Source organism: Amborella trichopoda, chromosome 3 (assembly GCF_054954075.1).
Source record: "Amborella trichopoda isolate Santa Cruz 75 chromosome 3, AtrichopodaSantaCruz75HAP2 v2.0, whole genome shotgun sequence".
NCBI classification, from domain to species: domain Eukaryota; kingdom Viridiplantae; phylum Streptophyta; class Magnoliopsida; order Amborellales; family Amborellaceae; genus Amborella; species Amborella trichopoda.
In genome coordinates, this window is record NC_142338.1 from 44,382,643 (window position 1) to 44,409,243 (window position 26,601).

General features: G+C 33.0%; 1 protein-coding gene across 1 annotated transcript; it reads right to left on the minus strand.

Annotated features, from left to right (window-relative positions):
* Positions 1 to 604: 604 nt before the first annotated feature.
* Positions 605 to 3,644, minus strand: KUF1 (KAR-UP F-box 1). The gene is made up of 2 exons (XM_020673426.2): positions 1,723 to 3,644; positions 605 to 1,092 (listed from the first exon to the last, which is right to left on the minus strand). The coding sequence occupies exons 1-2, from the start codon at positions 3,333 to 3,335 to the stop codon at positions 1,023 to 1,025; spliced, it is 1,683 nt and encodes a 560-aa protein (XP_020529085.2). The 5' UTR covers positions 3,336 to 3,644; the 3' UTR covers positions 605 to 1,022.
* Positions 3,645 to 26,601: the final 22,957 nt, after the last annotated feature.

Consider the following 26,601-nt stretch of genomic DNA (forward strand, 5'->3'; position numbering starts at 1 on the left):
TTTCGGTTCTTGACTTGATAGATCTATATATTTATCATTCAAGGTTGGTTTGAATTGAAATTTGGGGGATGGGTTTGTGGTATTTCAGATTAAAATTTGAAAACTTAAAGGAGTTTTTAGGAAGATTTGACTGAAGTTTGACCATATGGTATGTTGGGCTATCTAATAATCAATTAAGGGTGTGTTTGTTTGAATGCTCCTCATTTGTTCAATAAAAAGGCTCTTCGCATAAATTTTTTTGATGTCGCCGTACCCTGCAAATGCCTTTTTTTATCTAACACCATTTCCTGAGGAGAAGTATTGAGACAAAATACCCCCAAACAAATATACGGCTTATAAAAAGAAAATGATACACTTTACTAAGAGTCTCCATGTCTCTCCTCTCTTTCTAACCTTTTGGTTTTCTTTCCAAACCTAATTTCATCCATAAAAAAACTAATTGTCTATTAGATTATTAGAAAAGTTCATATCTATCAAATAGCTAAAGGGATTTGAATTATGTATATCTAGTAATCAAAATTCGATCACTGAGTATTAAACTTTTGAACGGGAGGTACCATGTTTAGTAATGAATAAAAGGATCACAGCAACCACAAAAGAGAAATTAAATCTCAAAAAGATATCAGACATCTACGTGACACTTTATTTTTGTATTTATACTGCTTTTAGGTCTCATCGATGTGTCCCACATAGACACAGAGAGAAGCCCATTTGCATCACAGTTAACTCTCATTATATGCAATGCTCAAACCAAATAATGAACAAAACTGAATGAAAAATAGGACTTGTAAGTTGTGACCACCTCTTTCTTATCTTACATTAAAAAAAGCAAGAAAATAAGGACTGTAAGCCTCAATAAAATGAATCCGTCCATAACCCACTGTACCCAGCCAGTCTTCTGCATTCTTCAAAAGGGTGCATGCTTACAGCAAAGATCACATCCCAAATTAAAATGGGGAAAATTATAATTGTAAATTTCTTATCTTACATTAAAAAAAGCAAGAAAATAAGGACTGTAAGCCTCAACAAAATGAATCCGTCCATAACCCACTGTACCCAGCCAGTCTTCTGCATTCTTCAAAAGGGTGCATGCTTACAGCAAAGATCACATCCCAAATTAAAATGGGGAAAATTATAATTGTAAATTTTATGTAGAGAAGACAATGGTAAGGGTTTCGAAGCTTTAGAAGCCATCACTACTCAAAAAAATGAAACTGTAGAGAGACATTGCTAAGGACATTGAAACTTCAGAATTTAGAGAGATGAAACATGGGTAACCTGGGGTTCGACTCCCGGCAACGGAAAGTTTTAATTTTCAAGAAATAGAGAGATGAAACACAGGTAACCCAGGTTCGAGTCACGGCAATGGAAAGCTTTAATTTTCAAAAAAATAGAGAGATTTAACACAGGTAATGATTTTGAAACTTTTAAGAGAGATGAGAGATGATAATAGAGAAGTTCTAATAAGGAACAAACTTGAAATTCGAGGGATGAATCCATTGCCAAAGATCATGAACACTTTATAGAGAGAGATGAAACACTGATAAGGATTTTAAATTAAGAGAGTCGGTGACAGTCCAATATGGAAGAAAATTGAAACACCAGAGGGGAATCCATAGCTAAAGATCATGAAACTCTAAACTCTCGTAAGGATCATGAAACATAGATATAGATTAAAAGAAATTCAGATAGAGAGAAAGCCAAAGTCCCACATCGCCTCACCTCCATGGGACGGCAACCGGCCCCATCCTCGGCAACACATGAACCGCCACCATCCTCCGCCTGGCAGGAGGCCTCACCATCCACACCCTCCGTACCTCCCTGGCCACTTCGACGACCACGCACACCCTTCCCCCCTCTCCGATCACGCACACCCTCCCCCCTCCAGCCGCTGCCCCCTCTGCTCCCCTCATCTCCTCCACCTTCACCACCTCCTTCCACTCCCCCCTCTCCTCCTCATACCTCTTCAGAACCCCCTCCCTCTCATCCACACCATACATTTCATCACTTCCCTCCATCCCAACCACCGGCCCAGCCGGCCACCCCGTCAACATCCCCTCCGGCATCGCTTCCCACTCATCCCGCCCCCCATCATATACCACCCCCTCACGCACCAACCCTGCCCTCACATTCACCATACATAACCTCCCCTTATACGCAGTTGCCTCAATGGCCTCTCTCGCAAAACGTGTGTTCTTCATACAGGCAACCTCCCTCCAACACCAGGGTAACTGATCCATGGACCAAGCCAGTGTCGACCGCGCAACCGTCTGGTTAAATTGGCAGCCTGTCCCGCTGGCAACTACGACAGTGGGGCCTAGGGCGCCAGTTGCACACCACCGGCGGGGAGCAGGGAGGGCAGGCCCAAACCGCCAACAGCGCGACTGCGGGTTAAATGCCAGAGGTCTTGGGAGGGCGGGGAGGAGGGGGGAGGTGGTGGCTGCGATGGTGAGGAGGTGGCCGTAGGCAGTGAGGGTTTGGATTGGGAGGGTTCGGGAGAGGAACGTGGGGGATCGAAGGAGGAAGGGGCGGTGGGGTGGTGGAGGGGGTAGAGCCTCCCAGTGTCCTGAGAGAGGGTCGAAAGCGGTCCATGTCAGATTGGTCGAGGAGTGTTGTGTGTGTTGCTGTTGTCTCTCTCTTTGATGGTGGTGGTGCGTTCTTTCGTTGATCTCTTCTTCATCGATGTGATTTCTCTGGTGGTAGAGGTGGTGGTGCGTTCTTTCGTTGAGCTCTTCTTCATCGATATGATTTCTCTTTCTGAATTCTCCTCGTGGGTGATGGCGCTTTCTTTTACCGAGCTCATGGTAATGGTGGTGATAGTCAAATTCTGTGCGATAGCTTTCATCTGCAATTTCTTCATAGTCGAGATGTTGGGTTCCTCTGAATTCGCTTTGGTGGTTCCTCTCTACAATTTGAGAGGTTCTCTTTGCCTCCCCTGATTCGAAGAGGTGGTTTTCTGCATCCTCTGATGAATCATAAACGGTAATATCCGCAACAGCTTCTTCAGCTTGGTGGTGGGTTTCTTCATCTGCTCTTCCATAAAAACATTCGTTCTCTGCAACTTTTTGAGAAAGACTTCGGTTCCCACCATGAAAATGGCCATTTTCTACAAAATCTTCAGAGCAAAGCTCATCACCAAGAAGAAAATATAAACACAGAAAAGCAGGAAAAGATGGAGAATTGTAAAGCAATCGCCTCCACGATTTGCACACAGAGAACAATACAGGAGCGGGCACTTTAGCCAAACACAACTGAGCTAAGTGGTTCGGCAAACCGGGCAATAGATCATCACCATTCCATTCATTGTCATAACAGGGTGTTCCTCCACCTCTCATTTCCCTGTTTTCAGACCGAAAAATGGGACGCTTTGTCCCTGGATCGACTGTTTTCAGTCTAGTAATCGGTGGCTCCGCCTCCTGATGGGCTGTTTTCAGGCAAAATATCGGCGGTTTGGCAAACCAATTGACCGTTTTCAGCCAAAAATCGATTCACTAGTCGGCCATGGAGATGAATCCTTTTTTGAGTTTTTTTTGCAGGGATTGTGAGGGTTTCGTTTTTACAACTGCAACGAGGAGTCGATTGGTCCGGTCCCTCTGCGTTGCCATTTTCTTTTCTTTTGGACGAAATTGCCTTCAATTTTGTTCAACGTACTAATAGCCCCAAGGTACTTATAAAAGGTTGCAACCTTAAAATATAGAATTAAAGATGCACCTCAAAAATCCAAAATAATATTATTTTAATATTAAAATTTGTTCAAAATATATAAATTTTAAAATATATATATATATTTTGAGTTCTAAAAATAATCCATCTTACAATACATTATCTAAGTCGTTCATTTTTAAGATTTTCATATATTTATATATTTACTTGATTTTAAACATTTTTTTAGTTTAAAATTTTATAAATAAATATAAAAATAAATTTTAAAATAATTCTAAAATTTTTTACAATTTGATAGTGCACCTTAATTGAATTGCTTAAAGTTGCAACCTTATAAAACCACACCCTATAAGTATAGCATTACCATGTGTCTACATTGGGCTTTCATATGAAGTCTCAATATATCTAAAATAACTACCCCTCCTTTCTCCAATTTTTTTTCAATACTACCCCTCCTCTATCTGATTTTCTTTTTTATAATAACTTTTGTTAACTAATTTAATCCTATTATTTTATTTTAAGTATACTCTCAGGGCGCATAGAGTATGCTCTTACACTGGGAGGATTTTTTCAAATCTATAATTTTGGGAATCATATAAGAACTACTAGATAATTAACTTTAAAAGAAAAAAATGAAGTTTTAGTTATCTAACGTTAGATCTCACTTTCTAAAAAAAATGGACATCCTGTTTCAGATGCCATTTTTTTTTTTTAAGTGCATAGATAGTGTAATTATGATTTCTTTTTTATATTGGGATTAGCCTATGGCTTTAAGAGGTTACAACTCCAAAATTTGGAGTCCTAAAGTTAATCCCGGATTGGGTTTTTGCTGAGCTGAGTAATTGGACAATATACTCCCAATATAAAATATAAAATGTTTTGGGTTTTATCTAGACCAGGGCATTAGTAGGCTTTTGTGAGCAGGTACACTATGCTCCCCGCGGAACAAATATGCATCCACTCCCTCAATTTCAAGACCAACTTGGGAGAAGTTTTTCAATCTTAAACTTTGAGAACCGCCTAAAAGTCACTACATGATTATTTTCGAAAGAAAATTTTGAATTTTTTTGAGTATTTTAGCACTTAGATCTTACCCTTCAAAAATTAGAAAGTTTCAATCTTGAGACATTGTTTTCTCAATTACATTGAGTGTGCAATTTAGAATTGTTTTTACTCGAAGAAGTTACATCTCTAAATTTGGGGTCTTAAAGCTACTCCTGGAATAGATTTTACCCAAATGAGTAAATGGATAATATACTCCCTAGCGATCCACTCTTGAAGCTAGCAAAAGGCATGTAAGACATTTCTTTTTGCCATGGGCAGGGATCTCCTTCAAAAATTCGCAAAAAGTTTATTTTAGTTCGATTGAGGGTAGCCTGAAATTTGTGAGCCAAATTGGGGGCATATAATTATAAGTGACTTTAATTTCGTTGGGTTGGTGATTATATTCATTCCAAAAAGGTTCGAATTAATGTTGTAAAGGTGGGAGTTGTGAAGGAATTCAATGCCATTAGGATAAATAAGAGCCGCTTGTATTGTTTAATTATTTTTTATTATTTATTTGTGGTATAGTGTGTTTTGCTAGGAGTCAAGAAGACCATTTCTTATTTAAAGATATTTATTTGGGCCCAGCTGATATTTGATACTGAAGCTTTTTTGTATTATTTTGATATCAAAAGCCAGAAAATATGAAAAGGAAAATGTCTCTATCAAAAAAAAGTAAAGCATTGTCTCAAAATTCATCCATAATTGTACTTCTTTAGGTTGTATAACCATCAAATGGATCATTTTGGCCTTGCCTATTATGATTATCGAAGAAAAAAAAAAAATTTTTAAATTTAAAAATAGTTTAAATCATGATAAATTATTTAAGCTGTTTATTTCACTTTAAAATTAAATATTTAATAAGATTTGTACAAATTTTTTAGCTTCAAATTTTATAACCGGTGTTGAAAATTGATTTTAGAGTCATTATCCGACGAGGATTTGTGGTGAGGCTTTACTTTGCTTTGATTACGAGGTGAGGCTTTAATTTGCTTTCGTAAAGTCTAGCTCTCATGAAAATCTACATCCAATTAGCGGCCATCTATTTTCCTTGACTTCTATCCCGGACTCCGTGAAATAAATAAATATCGGAACTCTGGCTCTTGGGACATTTCACGGTCAACATACTACCATCTTGTCTCTCTATTGCCAAAAAGGTTACTTACTTATGTGGGAGTATATTGTCTTTAGTCTATTTATTTTCTGAAATGATATTATTTTCTAGTCATACACTTCGGAATCTAATTTACTCAGCCTAGCACCTAACCTAAAAGAAAAATAAAACCTAGTGATATTGTATATATGCCTAGGAATTTATAAAGTTGACTAGAGACCTTATAATCTACACCATTCCCATCTACTTGTGTAGAAATAGGGGTGGCAATGGGTCGGGTCCAGTTGGAACCAAACTCGCACCTGAATAGCAGTCGGGTCTAAATTTTGGACCATATTCGGATCTATCAGCTCTTGGGTTTGGTCAGGCACCCAATGACCATGGACTTTTTTTTTGTCCATCATATACCTATGACAATGAGTTTTTTTTTATTTTGTCAACAATACTGTAAATGTTGCCAATATTGTGACAATATGAACACCTACTGTACACCTAAAGACATATGATTGTCATCATATACCTTATGACAATGGGTACAGGTTTGGTCCAACTAAACCCGACCCGGACCCGAATAATAATAGGTTCCAATATTTGGACCCATACCGGGACCCGAGGTCGGGTCTACCTGTCAGGTTGCGGGTATGGTCTGGTCCATTGCCACCCCTATGTAGAAACTCAAAATCACACTATTTGTAAAAGATAATCGTAGAATGACTTGTAGATGCCAAGGTTTTAGATGGATTCAGTACTTGCTAGGGGTGGCAATGGGTCGGGTCTGGCTGGACTCGGACCCATATCCAAATGTATTCGGGTCAAGGTTTTGGACTCGGACCTAACCCATCGAGTCTAAAAGTTGGACCCATATCCGTATCTGTCGGGTCCCGAGTCTATCCCATCGAGTCTTGGGTCTAGCCAGGTTCATTGCCATGCTCACTATGAGCTTTTTTTTTTGTATCCTACAATGGTGAAAACAAAGAACCGATTTTTAAGAGGTGGGCGATTAGAGAGAGAGACATTCCCAGAGAGAGAGCTATGTCTCTAAGAAATGGAGAGAGGGAGGATGACGATGGGTTTTGGCCTTGTGGAACCAATGGAAGATCAAAAGTATTGAAACAATATTAGGGTTGGGGCTTTGGCATTTAGGTAAACTAAAAATTCGGATCTAGGTACCCATCAAGTTGAGTATAGTAGGACCCAGGACTAGCCGGGTATCCTTCATTGGACCCGGATCCTACTTGCATTTCCAAAACTTGGACCCACACTCGGATTCGTGTCTGGTATAACCGGCGGGTATGGGTCGGGTCCGGGTCCATTGCCACCCCTACTCCTTGCCTGAGCTTTTGCTCGAGGGAGTACATATACAAATGGATTTTTTTCAAATACGTTTGGAGGATCAGTAAAAGTGTTTATAATTTTTCCTCTTTCAAATACTTTCGGAGAAATAGCACAAAAACTTCACTATCTCTTAGTAATAAGAATTCGTCTGTACGTAAATTCTAGAGGAAAATTTGTCAGATGTATGCTAGGAAATAACATATTGAACATTATCTTGTTTGTACGTATGCATAACTGGATGTATGCTAGGAAATAACATATTGAACATTATCTTGTTTGTACGTATGCATAACCAGTTAAGTTAAGTAGGATCTAGAGCACCAGAGTTGTCTTTGATACGGCGAGAAAATTCATATAAAAAAGAAGATAGTTTGAAATCTGTTTATAAAATTATATATAAAAGGAAAAAGTTTATACAGAGCTGAGGCTTTAAACAATAAAATTAGAGCACACTTAAAAACTTTCACTAGAAGATATTGTTTTGATGCTCATATATCCTCAAAGTGATCATATCGACATCAAGATACATGGACATGAGAAAAAAAATAGAGTTTGAGTTTTGGAAATAGTGCATCTTGTAACGTAATTTTGGACCATCAATTTTCAAGATTTTTCAAAATTTCTATAGATCTGCTCGATCTGTACTATTTTTGAAGCTTTAAATTTTATAATTAAAGATAAAAATATATTTTAACGTTATCACAAATATTTTCAGTACTGGAACCACATTTCTTGATATCATTTGAAGAGGCGCTTCGTTTAGATTGTTTAGAGCCTCAGATCTATACAAACCGCACCCTATACAAAAAGAGGAATATTTGAGTCCAATAAATGGAGAGAGAATGCGCCCTTTCAACTTCACTCAATATGCTCGTTCAAATTGCTCTTTTTTTATCAACTTTTTAATCTTGGTAAATGAGCCCCATCAGCTGAACTAGATGCTTAAATGTGTATTGCTTCATGGTAACTTTTGGGTTGTGGTTTGCGAAAAGTTAACCATTGCACTCAAAATCGTAACCATGTCTTTATGGGAAATTTTAAACATATATATAAATATTAGGTTAAATATAGAAATAAAGATGCACATAATATTGTTTTAATGTTGAAAAACCCTCTAATTCAGCATCTTGACATTACGATGTTTGAATATATATATAAAAAAAAGATTTTGAATCTAAAAAATAATGTATCTTGCAACACATCTAGACCGTCTATTTTCAAGATTTACATATGTTTATAGATCTACTTGATTTTAACCATTTTTGGATTTTAAAATTTTATAATTAGATATAAAAATAGATTTTGAGATAATACTAAGAATTTTTTACACCAAAATTATATATTATAATAAAATTTGGAGGTACGCTTTAATTAGATTGTTAACGCTCCAACCTTATAGAAACCATACCCTTATTTAAATATTATAATTAAAAACATATAATTATTATAATTAAAATTTATAATTATATTTATTTTAATATTATTAAAATATTATATATTAAATATTATTTAAATATTACTACTATTCAGGTTGGTTTGGGTCTACATACCGCACCCAAATAGTGTTCCGTCGAACCACCCGACCCTACAAGTCCAATGATTTGACGACCGGTCCTCGGTGGGTCCTCTGCCTCAACTCGGCTTATCCCTGTACAAATGCAAAGCAACACTTCGTAAAGCCTTAAAGTTGAAAGGAAAAAGTTTATACCAGCGTTTTAAAAATCGCCGAGTCGAACCGGACTCGCCCGGTTCGACTCGGAATTCACGAATAAGGGACCGGATCGGTTCAAAAACCGGGAATCGTCCGGTTCTAGAGAGAACCGGACGATTCCGCACAGTGACTCGCCGATTTACTGTGCGGAATCGGCGAGTCCGTGAAGAACACGGGTTGCACAGTGTTCTTCACGGATTTTTTTCAAATTTGTCATTTTTTGATCATTTTTTTTGTTTTTTTCGGCACGTGATCTGTTTTTCAGGCTGTAAACAGCTTTATTCAGCTTTTTAAACGATTTAATGGTGGAAAAATTGGTTGTTTTTGGATCAAGAAAAATTCGGGGTTTAGGGTTTCCGCCATTTTTGAAATTTCATGCCAAATAGGGCATGAATCTTTCAAAATTTGTTGGCATATTGATCTTAAAGCTGTGAATCAAAAGATTTTGTTACTAATTTGTGAAAATCGTTGAGAAAAACAGACTTTTTTGGAGATTGAAGGCTTCGGTTCACAAAAACAGGTAAGAACTTTGGGTTTTTTTGTTTTTCCGCCATTTGATTTATTTCATGGCATATTTTGAACAAAATGAGTTCAATAATTAGGGTTTTTAATCTTTATTGTGTCTAGTATGATTTAAAATTTTTAATTTTACGTAATCTGGTCAATTACAGCAAGAAATTTGATATGAACAGTGAGATGTCAGGGGAAAAAAATTCCGCTGTTTTTTTTTTTTTTTTTCCGCCTTTTGATTTTGTTTTCATGATATATTAGAAATAATGTGTTAAAAATTTAGGTTTTTGATTCCTTATATTGTTGTTTATCAGAAAATATAGTCAATTGGATGTAATTTATTCACTTGGAGGTGAATTTTTGAGTTAAAATCGCTTATGTAAAACGACTCTGTGAAGAACAAATTTTTTTTTTTTTTTTTTTTTTTTTTTTTTTTTTTTTTTTTTTTTTGTAGCCCATGATAGAATTTTTTGTAATCTATGATCGAATTTTTTGTAATCCATGATCAAAATGTTTGTTTTTTTTTCTTGTAATCCATGATCGAATTTTATTTTTTATTTTTTATTTTTGTAACCCATGATAGAATTTTTTGTAATCCATGATCGAATGTTTTGTAATCCATGATCGAAATGTTTGTTTTTTTTTGTAATCCATGATCGAATTTTTTGTTTTTTGTTTTTTATGTAACCCATGATAGAGTTTTTTGTAATCTATGATTGAATTTTTTGTTATCCATGATGTAATTGTTTTTTTCTTTTTTAGTAATCCACGATCGAATTTTTTGTTTTTTTTTGTTTTTTTTTTTTGTAATGCATGATCGAATTTTATGTAATCCATGAACGAATTTCTTGTAATCCATGATAGAATTTTCTGTAATCCATGATCGACTTTTTTGTAATCCATGATCGAATTTTATGTAATCCATGATCGAATTTTTTGTAATCCATGATCGAATTTTCTGTAATCCATGATCAACTTTTTTGTAATCCATGATCAAAATGTTTGTTTTTTTTACTTGTAATCCTTGATCGAATTTTTTGTGTTTTTTTTTTTTTTGTAACCCATGATTGAATTTTTTGTAATCCATGATGGAATTGTTTTTTTTTGTTCTTGTAATCCACGATCGAATTTTTTGTTTTTTTATGTTTTTTTTTTTTTTTGTAATCCATGATCGAATTTTATGTAATCCATGATCGAATTTTATGTAATCCATGATCGAATTTTTTGTAATCCATGATCGAATTTTTAGAAAATTTATGAATTTTTTTTTTTAATCCATGATCGAACTTTTTGAAAATTTGTTAATTTTTTTTTTAATCCATGATCGAATTTTTTGAAAATTTGCTGTACTTTTTTTTTTTATTTCTTTTTATCCATGATCGAATTTTTTGAAAAATGATGATTTTTCGAAAAGATGTGAAAATCGTGATAAAGTTTTGATTATCATGATGTATTAAACATTTAAACCTAATTTTTAATTTTTATTGTTTGAGTTTGCTGTAATTTTTTTTTTTTTTTTTTCCATGATCGAATTTTTTGAAAATTGATGATTTTCCGAAAAGATGTGAAAATCGTGACAAGGTTTTAATTATCATGAGGTATTAAACCATATTTTAAATTTTTATTGTTAAAGTTTTTGTTGAAAAAATTGTATGTTGATGGATTATTTATGCAAAAAAATGCATGTTATTATATTTTCAATACAAAACTGTATTTTTTTTATTTGTTGTTCATGGATTTTTAAGTTGGAATGACTGATGTTAGCCGGCTCTTTGAAGAATTGTTTTTATTATTAATTTTTTAATGCAAAAAATGTATGTTCTTGATAATTGAGTTGTAGCCATGTTTGGAGCTTGCATTTTGTATTATTCTAAATGTTTGTAATTGATATGTACGAAATATTATTGTCAAAAAAGGTATTTTGCAATAACAAATAACAACGAATATGACTACATGAACTACCGCAACATATTATCACTACATATTGTGATTATTTTTCTTTTTGAACTGTCAGGTTAATTTAAACTTTTTACATCTTAAAACAGTTGAATCATGTCAAGATCTATAGAAGACCCTGCATGGCAACATGGGGTCAGACTTGATCTCAACAAGAAAGACAAAATTATTTGTAATTACTGTCAAAGAGTGATAAGTAGTGGGGTACATAGGTTCAAGCAACACTTGGCAGGGGTTAAGGGAGAAGTTTCTGCATGCACTAGTGTCCCTAGTAATGTAAAAAAACAGATGGTGGCAATTCTTAATGCTAGCAAAGGTAAAAAAATTGCCAAACATAGGACATATCAATATTCGCATATTCATCCAAAAACATGAAAATTCTTAATGGAGTACCCTCATTTTTTATTGAATTCCTAAAAAACAATATTTATAATGAATTTTAATAATTTTTTCGGATTTTTTTGAAGCTTTATTCTGACCGATTCACCCGATTCCGATCCGGACCGCCGATTCGCAGATCCAGATCGCCGATTCGCCGATCCGGATCGGTTTTTGAAAAGCCCGATCCGGGTCACCGATCCGGTTTTTAAACCATTGGTTTATACAAATGCAAAGCAACACTTCGTAAGCGTCAAAGTTGAAAGGATAAAGTTTATATAAGGTTGTAACCTTAAAATGTAAAATTAAATATCCATATAAAAAATCCATCAAACAAGATTATTCTAATGCTGAAAAATCTTCTAATTGATCATCTTGACATCAAGATGTATGAATATTAAAAACGAAGAAGATTTTGAATCTAAAAAATAATGCATCTTGCAACACATTATCTAGACCGTCCATTTTCAAGATTTTCATATGTTTATAGATCTATTGGATTTTAACCATTTTTGGAGTTTAAAAGTTCATAATTAGAGATGAAAATAGATTTTAAGATAATCCTAAGAATTTTTGACATCAAAATTACATATTATGATAAAATTTAGAGGTACACCTTAATTGGATTGTTTAATGTTGCAACCTTATAAAAACCTCACCCAAATTAAAATGATTTGATAGAACTACAACCCTATCAAAATAATTAAAGCTTCACCTTATAACACATCAAATTTGTAAGGGTAGAGGTAAGGTGCACCTTCAAATTGTAAGGTGCACCTTCAAATTTTATCATGGTATATAATTTGATGTAAAATGTTCTTATGATTATCTCAAAATCTATTTTTATATCTAATTATAAAATTTAAAATTTTAAAAATTGTTAAAATCAAGTAGATCTAAAAACATACAAAAATCTTGAAAATGAAGGGGTATAGATAATATGTTGTAAAATGCACTATTTATGAGTCTTCAAATCTTTTTATTTTTCATAGTCATACATCTCAATGTGACCAATCAAAGGGTTTTTTCAACGTTAAAACTAATTTTTTCGGTTGATTTTTTAGGGGGGCATCGGTAGATCTACATTATAAAGTATCATCTTTCAATAAACTTTTTCCAAATTGTAATTCAAATGTTGGAAAATCTTACATCAATCATCTCGACTAATAAATTTAAGGTCACAAACTCTAAAAAAATAATATATTAACAAATTATCTTAACCATCTATTATTCTCTTAAAAAAAATTAGGTGTTCGAAGGGCCTCAAGATTTGTGTTATTTATTGAGTTTCAAAATTTATTTTCGGTGGTAATAAGTGCCTGTCCCTTTGTGGCTTCGACCCCGATGCCAGTGGTTTATTTATGTACATGTACGTCAATTTAATAAATTTAATGTCATAAAAGGAGGTGTTTGTCACTTTTTGAATTTAATATTCTTTTGGTTTTTACGGCAGGCCGTGAGGTACGCGACGAGACTGCTCGTGAGAGGATAAACCCGGGAACGATTAGACGCCGCAAATGTAGCCAATAAGAATTGTACAAGTGTCCCATATTGTCACATCAATAAAAAGCTACTTTTGTCTTCTTTTCGCCAGCGCCACGTGGCATAGTGCATGCGCGTTTGGAGGCCCCTCTGCTGCTCGGCTCAGTAGCTGACGCGGTGCCACTTTTCGCAGGCAAAGCCGAAAAGTCGTTTTCCGCACAAAATTTCGCGAATTTTTGTGTGCGGCAACTGCCATAATTCACTGTCTTTTAAAAGAAAAAGTCTATATGGGTGTGAGGGATTGTAAGTTGGAGACTATCAATATATCCGCTCACCATAATCTCGTAAATAAATCGTTTATATTTTATAAAATTCGATTAAAAAATTAAGTAAAAATACGGATGGATAAAAATACTTCGTATAAAGATACTGCTAATGTATCGGGTTAGACTAAAAAAATTGGATAAATTTATAATGTTAAAAATTTTTGAAATTCTAAAAAATAAAAATTATGTTTATGCCAATTAGACTAATATAATTAAATCAATTAATTTAGATGATCCAATTATCCAATATTAAATATATAATTAATTAGTATATACCAAATAATTGTACCATATAAATCTACCCACTAAATGCTTTAAGAAATATCACACCTATCTATTACATACCAAAAACAAATATACTATATAAATTTATTCATTAAATATTTTAACTATGGTACGGTGATAAATATACTATATAAAATTATTCATTAAATGCTTAAACATCACACCTACTTAGTAGGTACAAAAAAAAAATTTATTTTCTCATTACAATGATTTAACCATAGTGTTGTGGCTATGGTCACTCCATAACCATGTAGTAAGATGACTCCATAACTATGGTTAAAGTTTAATAAAGAAGAAGCTTCACAAACCTTGCCATTAGGGTTTACAAAAAGAAGAACGAAGAAGCTTCACAAACCCTGCCATTAGGGTTCATAGAGAGAAAAAGAAAGAAGCTTCACAATCCTGCCTTTAGGGTTTACAGAAAGAAGAACGGAGAACCTTCACAACCCTGGCCATTAGGGTTCTCTAGTGTTTATAGAGAGAAGAAGGAAGAAGCTTCACAAACCCTAATGGAATACGTCCAAACTAATTTTTAAAGAGAGAAAAAGAAAATAGGATACTGATTTGGGATAGTTTGAAAAGGGTTTTTCTCTTTGATTTGGGATGTTGCTTGAGAGAAAGCCCTAAGTATATTGATTTGTGAAGAGTTTGTGAAGAGGCCCCAACTTATTTTTAGAGAGGGAAAAGACAGGGTTTTTCATTTTTTTAGAGAAACAATCAGCATGATTAGATTTGGGGAACTAATTGTGTATGTACAATTGCTTGCTACTGTAAGTTTAGATTTTAAAATATTGATTACTTTTTCCTTAGTCACACTCTAAGCTTCTCATTCAGTAAAAGACTGTTTTGAGCTCTAATTTGTGTCATAAGTAAAAGACTATGTTTTGAGCTCTGATTTGTGCCATAAACAATGTTTTCATAAAAATAATTATCACAAATAATCACAGAAATCTGCATGTATATGATTTTCTTTACAAAATGATTTGCTATAAACAATATTTCATTTACACAATGATTTTCCATAATAACAACTTAAATCTGCATCTACTTTTTAAAGTTCTTTCAAAAAAGGGAAAAAAAAATTCATACCTTAAATCTTCAACTAGTTTTGAAGAACATAGTGGGGATAAAAATTTATATTTTAGATTTCTTTTGAAATAATATTTTTTTTTCAAAAGCATGAAAGTAGCAATGGCTGCAATACACAAAACATGAAAAGTATATATATTTCAAAAAAAAATATAGGTAATGGTAAAAAAAAGATATGATTTTTTGGCCTGATTTAAATTGTATTATAAAAAAAAGTGCGTTTTAAATGTTTTTATGAATACTACATGATTTTTTCCTGACTTTTTTAAAAAGATGTCGTTTAAAACGTTTTACATAAGAACAACGATTTTTTTGAAAAAATCACTGATTAACCGGCGATTTGCTAACTATGGTGTGAGGTGTGAAACAATCAATTTATGACACATCTCAAAACTTTAGAAGAAGAGGTTCTTTAGATGCCCAAAAGTCTTCAAATCAATCATATTGATCGCAAGATGTATAATTATATGACAAAATTTGATTTTCGAGTATTAAAACAATATATCTTGTAATTTTTTGGACGGTCAATTTTCAATATTATCAAGTGTTCTTAGATCTGTTGATCTGCACTATTTTTCAAGCTTTAAATTTTATAATTAGAGATAAAAATAATATTTTAGGCTATCACAAAGATTGAAAGTAGTAAAATAACGGGTGCAGTTTGCATGCGGATGCATCCGTAGGTGTAGAGGTAAGGTGCACCTTCAAATTTTATCATGGTATATAATTTTGATGTAAAATGTTCTTAGGATTATCTCAAAATCTATTTTTATATCTAATTATAAAATTTTAAAGTTTAAATTTTAAAAATGGTTAAAATCAAATAGATCTATAAACATATGAAAATCTTGAAAATTTAACGTGTAGATAATATATTGTAAAATGTTCTATTTTTTATACTTAAAATCCTTTTATTTTTCATAGTCATACATCTCTATGTCGATATTATCAATCAAAGGGTTTTTCAACATTAAAACTACATTTTCCAATGGTTTTTGGAGGGGCATCCGTAGTTCTACATTATAAGGTAGCATCCTTATATAAACTTTTTTTTCTAAAATAATAGCTTTAGATTCTATTTGAAAGTGTGTTTGATTGTTTAGGACCTCGGCCTTCTACAAAAGACGAACAGGGGTGTGGTTTGTCAAAAGTTGATAAAAAGTAAGGGCACCTCCCACTCCGATTTGCCCAGAGACCTGTTTGCGGAACATTTTCATTTATGACGGCCCTCAAAAATCTATTTTTTATCCTTAATTATAGAATTTAAAATTTTGTTTCTCCCCATCTAAAATTTATAAAAAAAATACTAAAAGATAATTTAAAATAGCCAAAATATCTTTTAAATTTTAAAATTTATAGGGGTATGTTGGTTAATTTTATTTAACATAATTATATTTTAGAGAAAATATCTCCATACCACTATTTTTAGGTTTCTTTTCACAATAGACACAAGGTTTTTAAAGATAACTTATGACATAAAAATTGTAGATTTTATTTCTTTCTAAACATTTTTTTTGGGCCAAACAAACCTAAAAAGACATGTTTTTTCTAAAAGCTATCCTCCCAAACTTCGAGAGAGAGATAAAAAGGGGTTTACGGAGGTGAGAGGTTACCGGTAGGAGAGAGAGAAGTATTTGGAAAAACACAGGAGGAGAGTGAGTGAGAAAGACACATGAAAAGAGAGAAAGAGAGAAATTTGTATACAAGTGAAGAGAGAGAAATGATTGCGTTTAAAAATAACATATCTTTTTCACATTTTTTTTGCTTAAAAAATAGATTTAAAGTCGCCAGATGGTTAGGATATATCTTGTGAAACTTTAGGTTTATCAAGAAATAAAATCTAAAAATAGAAGATATGAAGTATTTTCCCTATATTTTATTAATATCTTTTTCCAATTGTATTATAGTCAGAAATATGGATGTTGAGCTTAATCAAATATATTGAAAAAATAAAATTAAAACATAACATTATAAAATAAAATAAAAAAAGTACGGTTTGTATAAATATGCAATCTTATTTGTAAAAATAAAGTTGTGATACCCTACACCAATGGTTTAAAAATCGGATCGGTGACCCGGATCGGGCTTTTCAAAAACTGATCCGGATCGGCGAATCGGCGATCCGGATCGGAATCGGGTGAATCGGTCAAAATAAAGCTTCAAAAAAATCCGAAAAAATTATTAAAATTCATTATAAATATTGGTTTTTAGGAATTCAATAAAAAATGAGGGTACTCCATTAAGAATTTTCATGTTTTTGAATGAATATGCGAATATTGATATGTTCTTTCCCTGCATGAACCTCCATTCAGCATTTAATTTACAGTATTTCGTGCTCATCCCTACACTGTTGTTGTTGGGACTCGATATGTGAATAATATGGCTGGGATAGGGTGGCCTCAGAATCATCATCTCTCTCGTTTTCTCTTTGAATAATATGGATTAAAAAAAAAAAAAAACAAATTTTCAAAAAAATCTATCATGGATTAAAAAAAAAATCACAAATTTTCAAAAAATTCTATCATGGATTACAAAAAAAAATTCGATCATGGATTAAACAAAAAAAATCACAAATTTTCAAAAAATTCAATCATGGATTACATAAAATTCGATCATGGATTACATAAAATTCGATCATGGATTACATAAAATTCGATCATGGATTACAAAAAAAAACAAACAAAAAAAACAAAAAATTCAATCATGGATTACAAAAAAAGAAAAAAATAGTTCGATCATGGATTACAAAAAATTCAATCATGGATTACAAAAAACTCTATCATGGGTTACAAAAAAAGCAAAAAACAAAAAATTCAATCATGGATTAAAAAAAAACAAACAAACATTTCAATCATGGATTACAAAAAAAAAACAAACATTTCGATCATATATTACAAAACATTCGATCATGGATTACAAAAAATTCTATCAGGGGTTACAAAAAAAAAAAAAAAAACAAAAAAATCGATCATGGATTACAAGAAAAGAAAACAAACATTTCGATCATGGATTACAAAAAATTCTATTATGGGTTACAAAAAACCAAACAATTCGATCATGGATTACAAAAAAAATCTATCATGGATTACCAAAAAAAAAAAAAAAAAAAAAAAAAAAAAAAAAAAAAAAAAAAAAAAAAAAAAAATCCGTACGGAATCGCCGATTCACTATTCGGACTCGCCGATTCCGTACAGTGAATCGGCGATTCACTGTACAGAATCGTCCGGTTCTCTCTAGAACCGGACGATTTCCAATTTTTGGGCGATCCGGTTCCTTTTTCACTATTTCCGAGTCGAACCGGGCGAGTCCGGTTCGACTCGGCGTTTTTTAAAACGCTGCTCTACACAATACATTTTCTTTAGAAGATGCAGATGTCACACTTCTTTAAAGATAATATCAATATATGAATCGTCTTCTAAGCTAGTGTGCAATCTATACCATCCAAATATGATGGATAACACAGATTAATGTAACCTTATTTTTACGATCTTGTATAAATTCTTTCCTTCTTTAAGTTCCAAAAAAATAAAAAACTTTTTTGTTAATTTCCTAAGAGGATATAATGAAGCTTTTGTTGGCCTCTTTTCCAAATTTTAAGAAAATGATATACCAACACACATGCTAATACACAACAACAAACTACTATAAATGATGGCAAATTTTTTTGGGGTAATTCAATTGGGAGTACATGCTCATTCCTATATTTTCAAATAAGTTAAAAATTATTTTTTAATTTTTAAAAAATTATTTTTTAATTTTTAAAAAATTATTTTTTAATTTTTAAAAAATTATTTTTTAATTTTTAACTAGGTGTAGAGGTGCTGTCAACGACGATTCCATGCCCTTTCCGAATGCCGCAGATTTCCACTACACTCGTATACACCATTATGTCACGCATGATGCATGTCTCGTAGATTTTGCAACGACCTACGCCGAAACTATCAAAAACAGCCGCCATTTCTGAATTCAAGCAAAATTTTGGAAGCCTCGTACATGCGTCAATAATAAGATTCACCATCCTCTTTGCTTATATAAAACTTTTCGTTTTAATTGATGCTTATATTAGTTCAAGGAAAAAAATAAAAAGAAAGCTGTTTGATAGGGTCGCAGCCCTATCAAAATAATTAAAGCCTCACTTCATAGCTTATAAAAAATTACAATCTAAGTGCTCAAAAACTTTTAAATCAACCATCTCAACAATTAAGTTTAATAATATGGTCGTAAAAAAAAAAAAAATTTAATTTTTAAAAATAATTTATATTATAATAAATTATCTAGACCATCCACTTCACTGTAAAATAATTATTCATAAATCTACATATATTAAAAATTGATTTTAAATCCATAATGAAGATTTCGTGCTCCTATGTGATGATTTGAGGTGAGGCTCTATTTTATTTTCCTATATCTTGGGCCCCATGAAAACTTCGTCCAAAATTAAAAATTCGGATAAGCGCCGAAATTCAATAGTATTCGGCTTGCCTAGTCTGCGGTGAAGACAAAAGCTGCCAGACACAATTGATGCAATTAACAATTTGCTTTTTGCATACATGCATGCATCCATTGACCTTTTTGTATTGAAAGCAATGCTTTTACTTCTATGCCACGTGGCATATCTTAAATGGAAATCACACTTGCCAAACGCCGCGATCTCATAACCGCGGTCTTATGCAGAGGGACTCTGAGGTGCGGGTCTACCATTTCAAGGAAAAAGTTTTTGGTGCGTACGTCACATTTGATGTTTTGCAGCCCCGTCCAAACTTTAGCTTCACGGTGGAGTTTCGATCTAAATTTTAGGGTTTGTTAATCTCACGTGATCATGAACCTAGAATTTTCTTTTCCTAAATAGTCGGCTTTCAATTTCTTTTTCCACCTAACTTTTTAGTGGTTGCACCATTTTTTGATATCCAACTTCACACACATTTGGTATATGGGAAAATAATTACGTGAAAGTATATTTGTGTAAATTTTTGTTTTTATGTGATTTGGTGTGAGAACTTTTTACATCAAATGGTTGTCAAGTGGTATGAAAAATATGTTGGGATCAATTATTGTGAAAAAACTCTGCACCTACGTACATGAAAGAATTTTTTTTTAATAAAAGTATTTTCACACGTATCAAACTTTCCCATAAAGATGAACATGTAATACACAAACGACCACACAACGGCTCCAAACTTGGAACGTTCATGTCCGCTTAAAATCTGGGCTTTTGCGAGAGTCTAGAGATGCAGATCTATGCAAGGGTGCCATTTGTATAAGGTCTCAACCAGTCTAAGCAAAATTGAACCGAAACGGTTAATTGGATATGAGGCCTAAAGTGGTTTGAACCGGAATTGGACTAACTAGGTAATTAACCGGACTAAACTGTCTCATAGATTTTTTTTTTAGTGAGTCAAAAATACCAAAAAAATAAAAAAAATGAAAACAATTCTATGAGAGACACTTTTCAAGTTCAACCCTCTAAAGATGGGTTTCATTCGGTAGATTAACCTAGTCTTTTGTAGTGTATTTTGTTATTAATGACCCAACCCATATTGCTAAATGTGGGGGATGATTTGAAATTAAGATCACTTTTGTAAAACACATACACACACACACACACACACTCTCTCTCTCTCTCTCTCTCTCTCTCTCTATATATATATATATATATATATATATATATATATATATATATATATATGGAATCGGGCCAGATTGGGATCGACCAGCGACCGATCCCGAGTAAGTGGGCTGATTTTTTAAGAATCGGCTAATATTTTAAAGACTCTTCCCATAACATTCCAAAAACCTTGATAGAAAATGAAAAAGAAAAAAGAAAAAAAGAAAAAGAGAAGAACCAAACACATACAAGACGATAATGTGTTTCATTGAACATAAGGCAACCAAAAATTTTGCATGCACTTAAAAAAACAAAATGTCCCGTTTCCATTATTACAAATATAACTATATCATGCACTTAAAAAACCATAATTAAAACAAATCGAGCAAAAGATCAAGTGATATTATCTTGTACTTATCAAAAAAGAGAATCAATTTCATCAAAACAATAATTTATTAAGCAAAATAGAAAAATACTTCCCATCTCATCAAAAAACATAATTTTGTTAAAAAATCATAATTCGATTAAAAATAATTTTTATTAAGAAAAATAGAAAAACACTTCCCATATTCATCAAAAAACATAATTTTATTAAACAAAATAATTTTTTTAAAAAAATCGATTAATCTAAAACCCCTAAAATCGAGCAACATTTCAAGCAAGAAACGACCCTCAATGTTTTGATAATCAAGCAAATCAATATACATGCATTGTATAGGCTTCGATCACCTTCCAAATGCACCAAATCTCATAAAAAAATATTCGGTATTTTTAATTTAATTGAAAAATGACGGAAATTCCAGATCTATGAAATTTTCATGATATCATATAACAAAAAAATTCATATAAAAACATTTATTCAATCATAAATAGACATACCTATTTTATTTGAGAGATTAAGCCTTGATGATCAAAATCCACAACTAAATTTGATAAAAAATGACTAATAAATTGATAAAAAAACTGTGTTTTTTGATTGAACACAAGTTTTTTGAGCAGCAACTTTTCAGGCCAAAATCAACTCATAATCTTTGGTTTTTTGAACAAATTGAAACATGAATCTAATAAATACTTCAATTATCTATCAAACCAACCAAATTTCTTCAAGAACCATTGGGTATTGAACAAATTATTGAAAGAATGGTAGAAATTTTCAAAAACATAAAATCTCCACCATTCCAATCCAAGAAACTCTTTTTTATTTGATGTTTCAATCTAAATTTCTTGTTTTATAGATTCTAGATAGAGATTTATGGCAATAAATCACGAAAAAAAGACAAAAAAAAGGCAAGAAAGCGAATAAAAAAAACTGAAATTTTGGATTTAAGAATGCCTACTACAAAGAATGGCCCCGATTTCAAAATAACGGTCGTAACAGGTACATTACTGTTATTTCGTAAAACACCCGTTCTATCGTCTAACTTGTCAGGTTAGCATAAAATCGGCTGGTTTAACTTAAAAATGGCCAGTTCAACCTCTACCCGGCCGGTTTTGGACCGAAATTTTTTTTGGGGTTGTACCCTAAGCTACTAGACACCCAAAACCGGTCCTAACTGGACTCAGAACCCTAGCGGTTCCGATCTAACTGGCCGTATTTTCTAACACTGGCCGCAACCTTAAATAATTAAAGTAAGGCAACTTCAAACTTTGCCGAAAGACATAATTTTGATGTCAGAAATTTTCAGAATGGAGGGAAAATCTATTCCAACCTCTTATTATAAAATTTAAAACTACTTCAAAATTGGTGGTATTTTAGTATATCTATAATCACTCGAAAATCTTGAAGATGGCCATTCCAGATAATGTGTTACAAGATCACTATTCTTATAACTTGAAACCTTTTTTTTTTTTCCATATCAATACATATTGCGGTCGAGATAAGTAATTGGAGGGTTATTTAGCATCAAAATAACTTACTTTTTCCGAAAGGGGTTTTTGAGGCATGTCTTACTTCTATTTATATATGGTTGACACCTTATATAAACTTTTTCCGTTATTATGGATTACTCTGGATTACTCAAGGTGAAATATTTTTCATTTTTAGTTTCTTTTGATTTCAAAAACCCATCAAAATCATAAGTTAGAATAGTTGAAAATACATAAAATATTAGATAACTGACAAATTTAAGTATGCCCTATTTAATAAAGGGTGCGATTTGTATAGAGCCGAGGTTCTAAACAATCAAAATAAAGCACTCCTTCAAATAGTGTTGAGAAATGTGACTTCAATATTGGAAATCTTTGTAATAGCCTTAAAATATTTGTATTTTTAATTATAAAATTTAAAGCTTAAAAAATAGTGTAGATTGAGTAGATCTATGAAAACATGAAAATCTTGAAAATTGACAGTCCAAAAATGCGTTACAAGATGCACTATTTCTAAAACTTGAAATCCACTTTTATTTCATGTTCATGCATCTTGATTTCGAGATGATCGATTTGATGATATTTGCGCATCAAAATAACCTATTCTAGTGAAATTTTTGAGGTAGGCTCCAATTTGATTGTTTAGAGCCAAGGCAATATATAAACTTTTTTCTTTTAATACAGGGTGCGCTTTGTATAGAGCTGAGGCTCTAAACAATGAAAGTAAGGTTTACCGTCAAATAGTATCGAGAAATGTGGTTTCAATATTAATAAAAATATTTATAATAGCTTTAACATAAATTGTGATCTTTAATTATAAAATTTAAAGCTTTAAAAATATTATAGATCGACCAAAAGTATTAAAACTTGAAAATCTTGAAAATTGACGGTCCAAAAATGCGCAATAAGATACACCATTTCCAAAACTTGATATCTATTTTTTTCTTTATGTCCATGCATCTTGATGTCTAGATGATCAATTTGAGGATATTTGGTCATCAAAATAACCTCTTCCATTGAAATTTTTGAGGTGGGCTCTAATTTGATTGTCTTTTAATAAATTTTGTCATTCAAAATAATAGAATAATGTAAGCCTCCTGTTGGTTGATCTGAGATATTTCTCTGTACATTTAATTTATCATTTAAAATGAATTAATATGTTTCACTTTCACAGTTTGGAGCCCTATCTCTTTTATTTGATTTTTTGAGCAGCAAAACTTCAATAACGGCTGACCTACTGTTGGCCCCACGGATTTGGGCAGGTCGTTATGTCCTTGTCTATGCACCGTATTGGTTCAGCTTTCTATATGTAGGGTCCCAAAAGAGCCACACGGGGATTGATTGAGGGGTCATTGTTAACATGAATGTTCCTATTGGGTGCATTGGGAAAGGCAAAACGCAAAGCGATATTCAGGGGACCAAGCGCTCCATTGATGATGCACTTCATCTACTCTTTGGCCTACTTGACATTCAAGACCAGGCGTAGCCCATACGTTTGGGTCCACAACTAACAAATTGAGTGAATGAGAAAAGACGGAACACGCTCCTCTTCTTTTTCTTTCTTTTCTTTTCTTTTCTTTTCTTTTTTTTTTTTTTTTTTTTTTTTTTTTTTTATATAAAAAAACTATAGATACCCCCAATTTGGCAATTTGTACTTTCAAGACCTAACCAACCCCCCCCTCCCTCCCAACCCTAAAAAAATCACTTTTGTTTAAAAACTTTTAGACTAAAATACCTCTTTTTAATCACATTTCTCTCTTTCTTTCTCTGTGTGAGTAGGACACAAAGTGTGTGGGATCGACACAAATGTGCCGGGCTCTATATTCAACTTGTATAGAGCCTATCGGACCAGCTCTATATTTAACTTGTTTCGGTCCTTGTACATTTTTGCATTGGATTGGTTCAACACATTTTTGGGCGAGAGGGACACATGTTGGGTGTCATTTTATGAATATATGGGATAAAATGGGGGGTATTTTGGTCAAAAAAATTGATTTTTTTTAGTTAAGGATGGTGCAAAGAAAAATACTATTAGGGTTAATAGTATAATATCCAAATCGTTGGTAGGAAAAGAAAAGTAGAAATTGGGGCATATCTATGGATGCGGTTTCTATGGGGCCTAAGTTTTTAAGAAAACAAAGTAGAGCATCACTTCAAATCCTCACCTAGAAAGAACTTTGGGTATCGAAAATCTCCATTATGGCTCTAAAATCAATTTTTAATGCTGATATAACTCTTGAGGATCCATGAATACTTATTTTTAGAATGAAAGGGACGGTCTAGATAGTATGTTACAATATATACTATTTTTATGGTTTGAAATCCTCATTTTTATTTACAACTATAATGATCGAGGCCGAGATCATCAATTTGAAGGTTTTCCGACAGTAGAATTGTAATTTTTGGTGAGTTTTGAGATGATACTTATTTTAATATGGTCACAACCATATCAAAACATATTCGGTATCTATAATTTTCCCTTTTTTTCGTCTCTCTTTCGTATGTGTCTGTGGGGTAAAGAAGGGGATCATGGAGCTGCGGCGAGATGAAGAAAGAAAGGACCGATAATGGGCTGTTAGTGTGTGAAAGGGAATTAAAATGAAGTAGAGATAGAGAGAGAAATCATGCGAGACCCCACGTGTGAAAGAAAGTGGAATGGGTCGTGGGGGTAGAGAGAATTAAAGCTTCTTAAATTAAAAATATTTTGTTAAAATATTTTTGAACAAATTATTTTTAAGGACTAATATTTGATGGGTGTGTTTTGTATAAAGCCGATGCTCTAAACAATCGATGTAAAGCGCACCTTCAAATAGTATCGAGAAATGCGGTTTCGATACTAGAAATCTTTGTGATAGTCTTAAAATATATTTTTATCTCTAATTATAAAATTTAAAGCTTTAAAAATAATGTAAATCTTATAAAATTTAAAGCTTGAAAAATAGTCTAGATGGAGCAGATGTATGATAATTTGAAATAAAAAAAATTGACCATACAAAAGGGTAACTTGAACTTCATTGAGACTCGAAGGACTTCCATGCTTCAATTGTTGGACTTGGTGGCACGAGATGCTCTGGCAATGTTTGAAGTATTTAATACCCACAACTTACAATGCAATTCACAAAGGGCCTGCGGGGAGAATACCCCAATTATAAACAAGCATACTATTAAAACCCTTGAATAACGCAATAATTTTGTTTTAATTTGCCTCGATCAAATATCGCTTGGGACAAGCTTTGATTTGGTCCAAGTTTGGATAACTGCGTCGAATGATTGCTGTTTATCAATTAAAGTTGGTGAAAGCAAAACAATGGAAGAAGGAACTTCAAAGTGGATTTTGAATGAGTATACATGCAACCTTGGATAACACTGGAGAAATAAAATATTGGTTCTTGAAATCATGAAGTCTAGTAATTCCTCACCTATTTCAAAGTAACCACTCTAAGGATACTTGGTTAACTGAGAGTTATCAAGGTACAAGGCGTCAGGCTCTGATGGTTTTCCCCTTGCATTTTTCTAGAATTTTGAGAAATTGTGAAAGAGGATATTATGGCTTGGGTGTATCAGTTCTTTGTGGATAGTTTTGTCAGGAGTGCTATCAATTCCACATTTCTAGCCCTGATCCCCAAGAAGAGCACAATTCAGGTTCTTTGTGATAGTAGGCCGATAAGCCTGCTTTCGGCCTTATATTCGTATAGTTCTTAACGAAGTTGTTGAAGGTCCTCAAATGGCCTTCATTAAAGACCGTTTTTTTATGGATGGAATCCTTATAGCTCTAGAGATTATCTACTCGACAGAAACCTCCGGTTCCAAAGGCATACTGTTGAAATTAGATTTTGAAAAGGTTTATGATAGGGTGGAATTTGACTTCCTCCTTAAAATCATAGAGCTTATGGGCTTTGGGGTTATCTGGAGGAAATAGATTCAAGGTTGTTTGTCTTCAGCCCATTTCTCGGTGCTTGTCAACGGCAAAGCTAGTAGTTATTTCCAAGCTTCTAGAGGTTTAAGTCAAAGAGATCCCTTGTCGCCCTTCCTTTTCAACTTGGTAGTAGAAGCCTAATGTTGCAGGATACGGTGGATGGTGGGCTTATACATGGCTTACCGGCCTATCCATATGGGATTGTTCTAAGCCACCTACAGTATGCAGATGACACTCTACTCTTGATGAAAGGTAATATCAAGAATATTCAGAATGTTTGGCTCTTCCTTAAATTGTATGAGCTTATCTCGACAGCTCGAA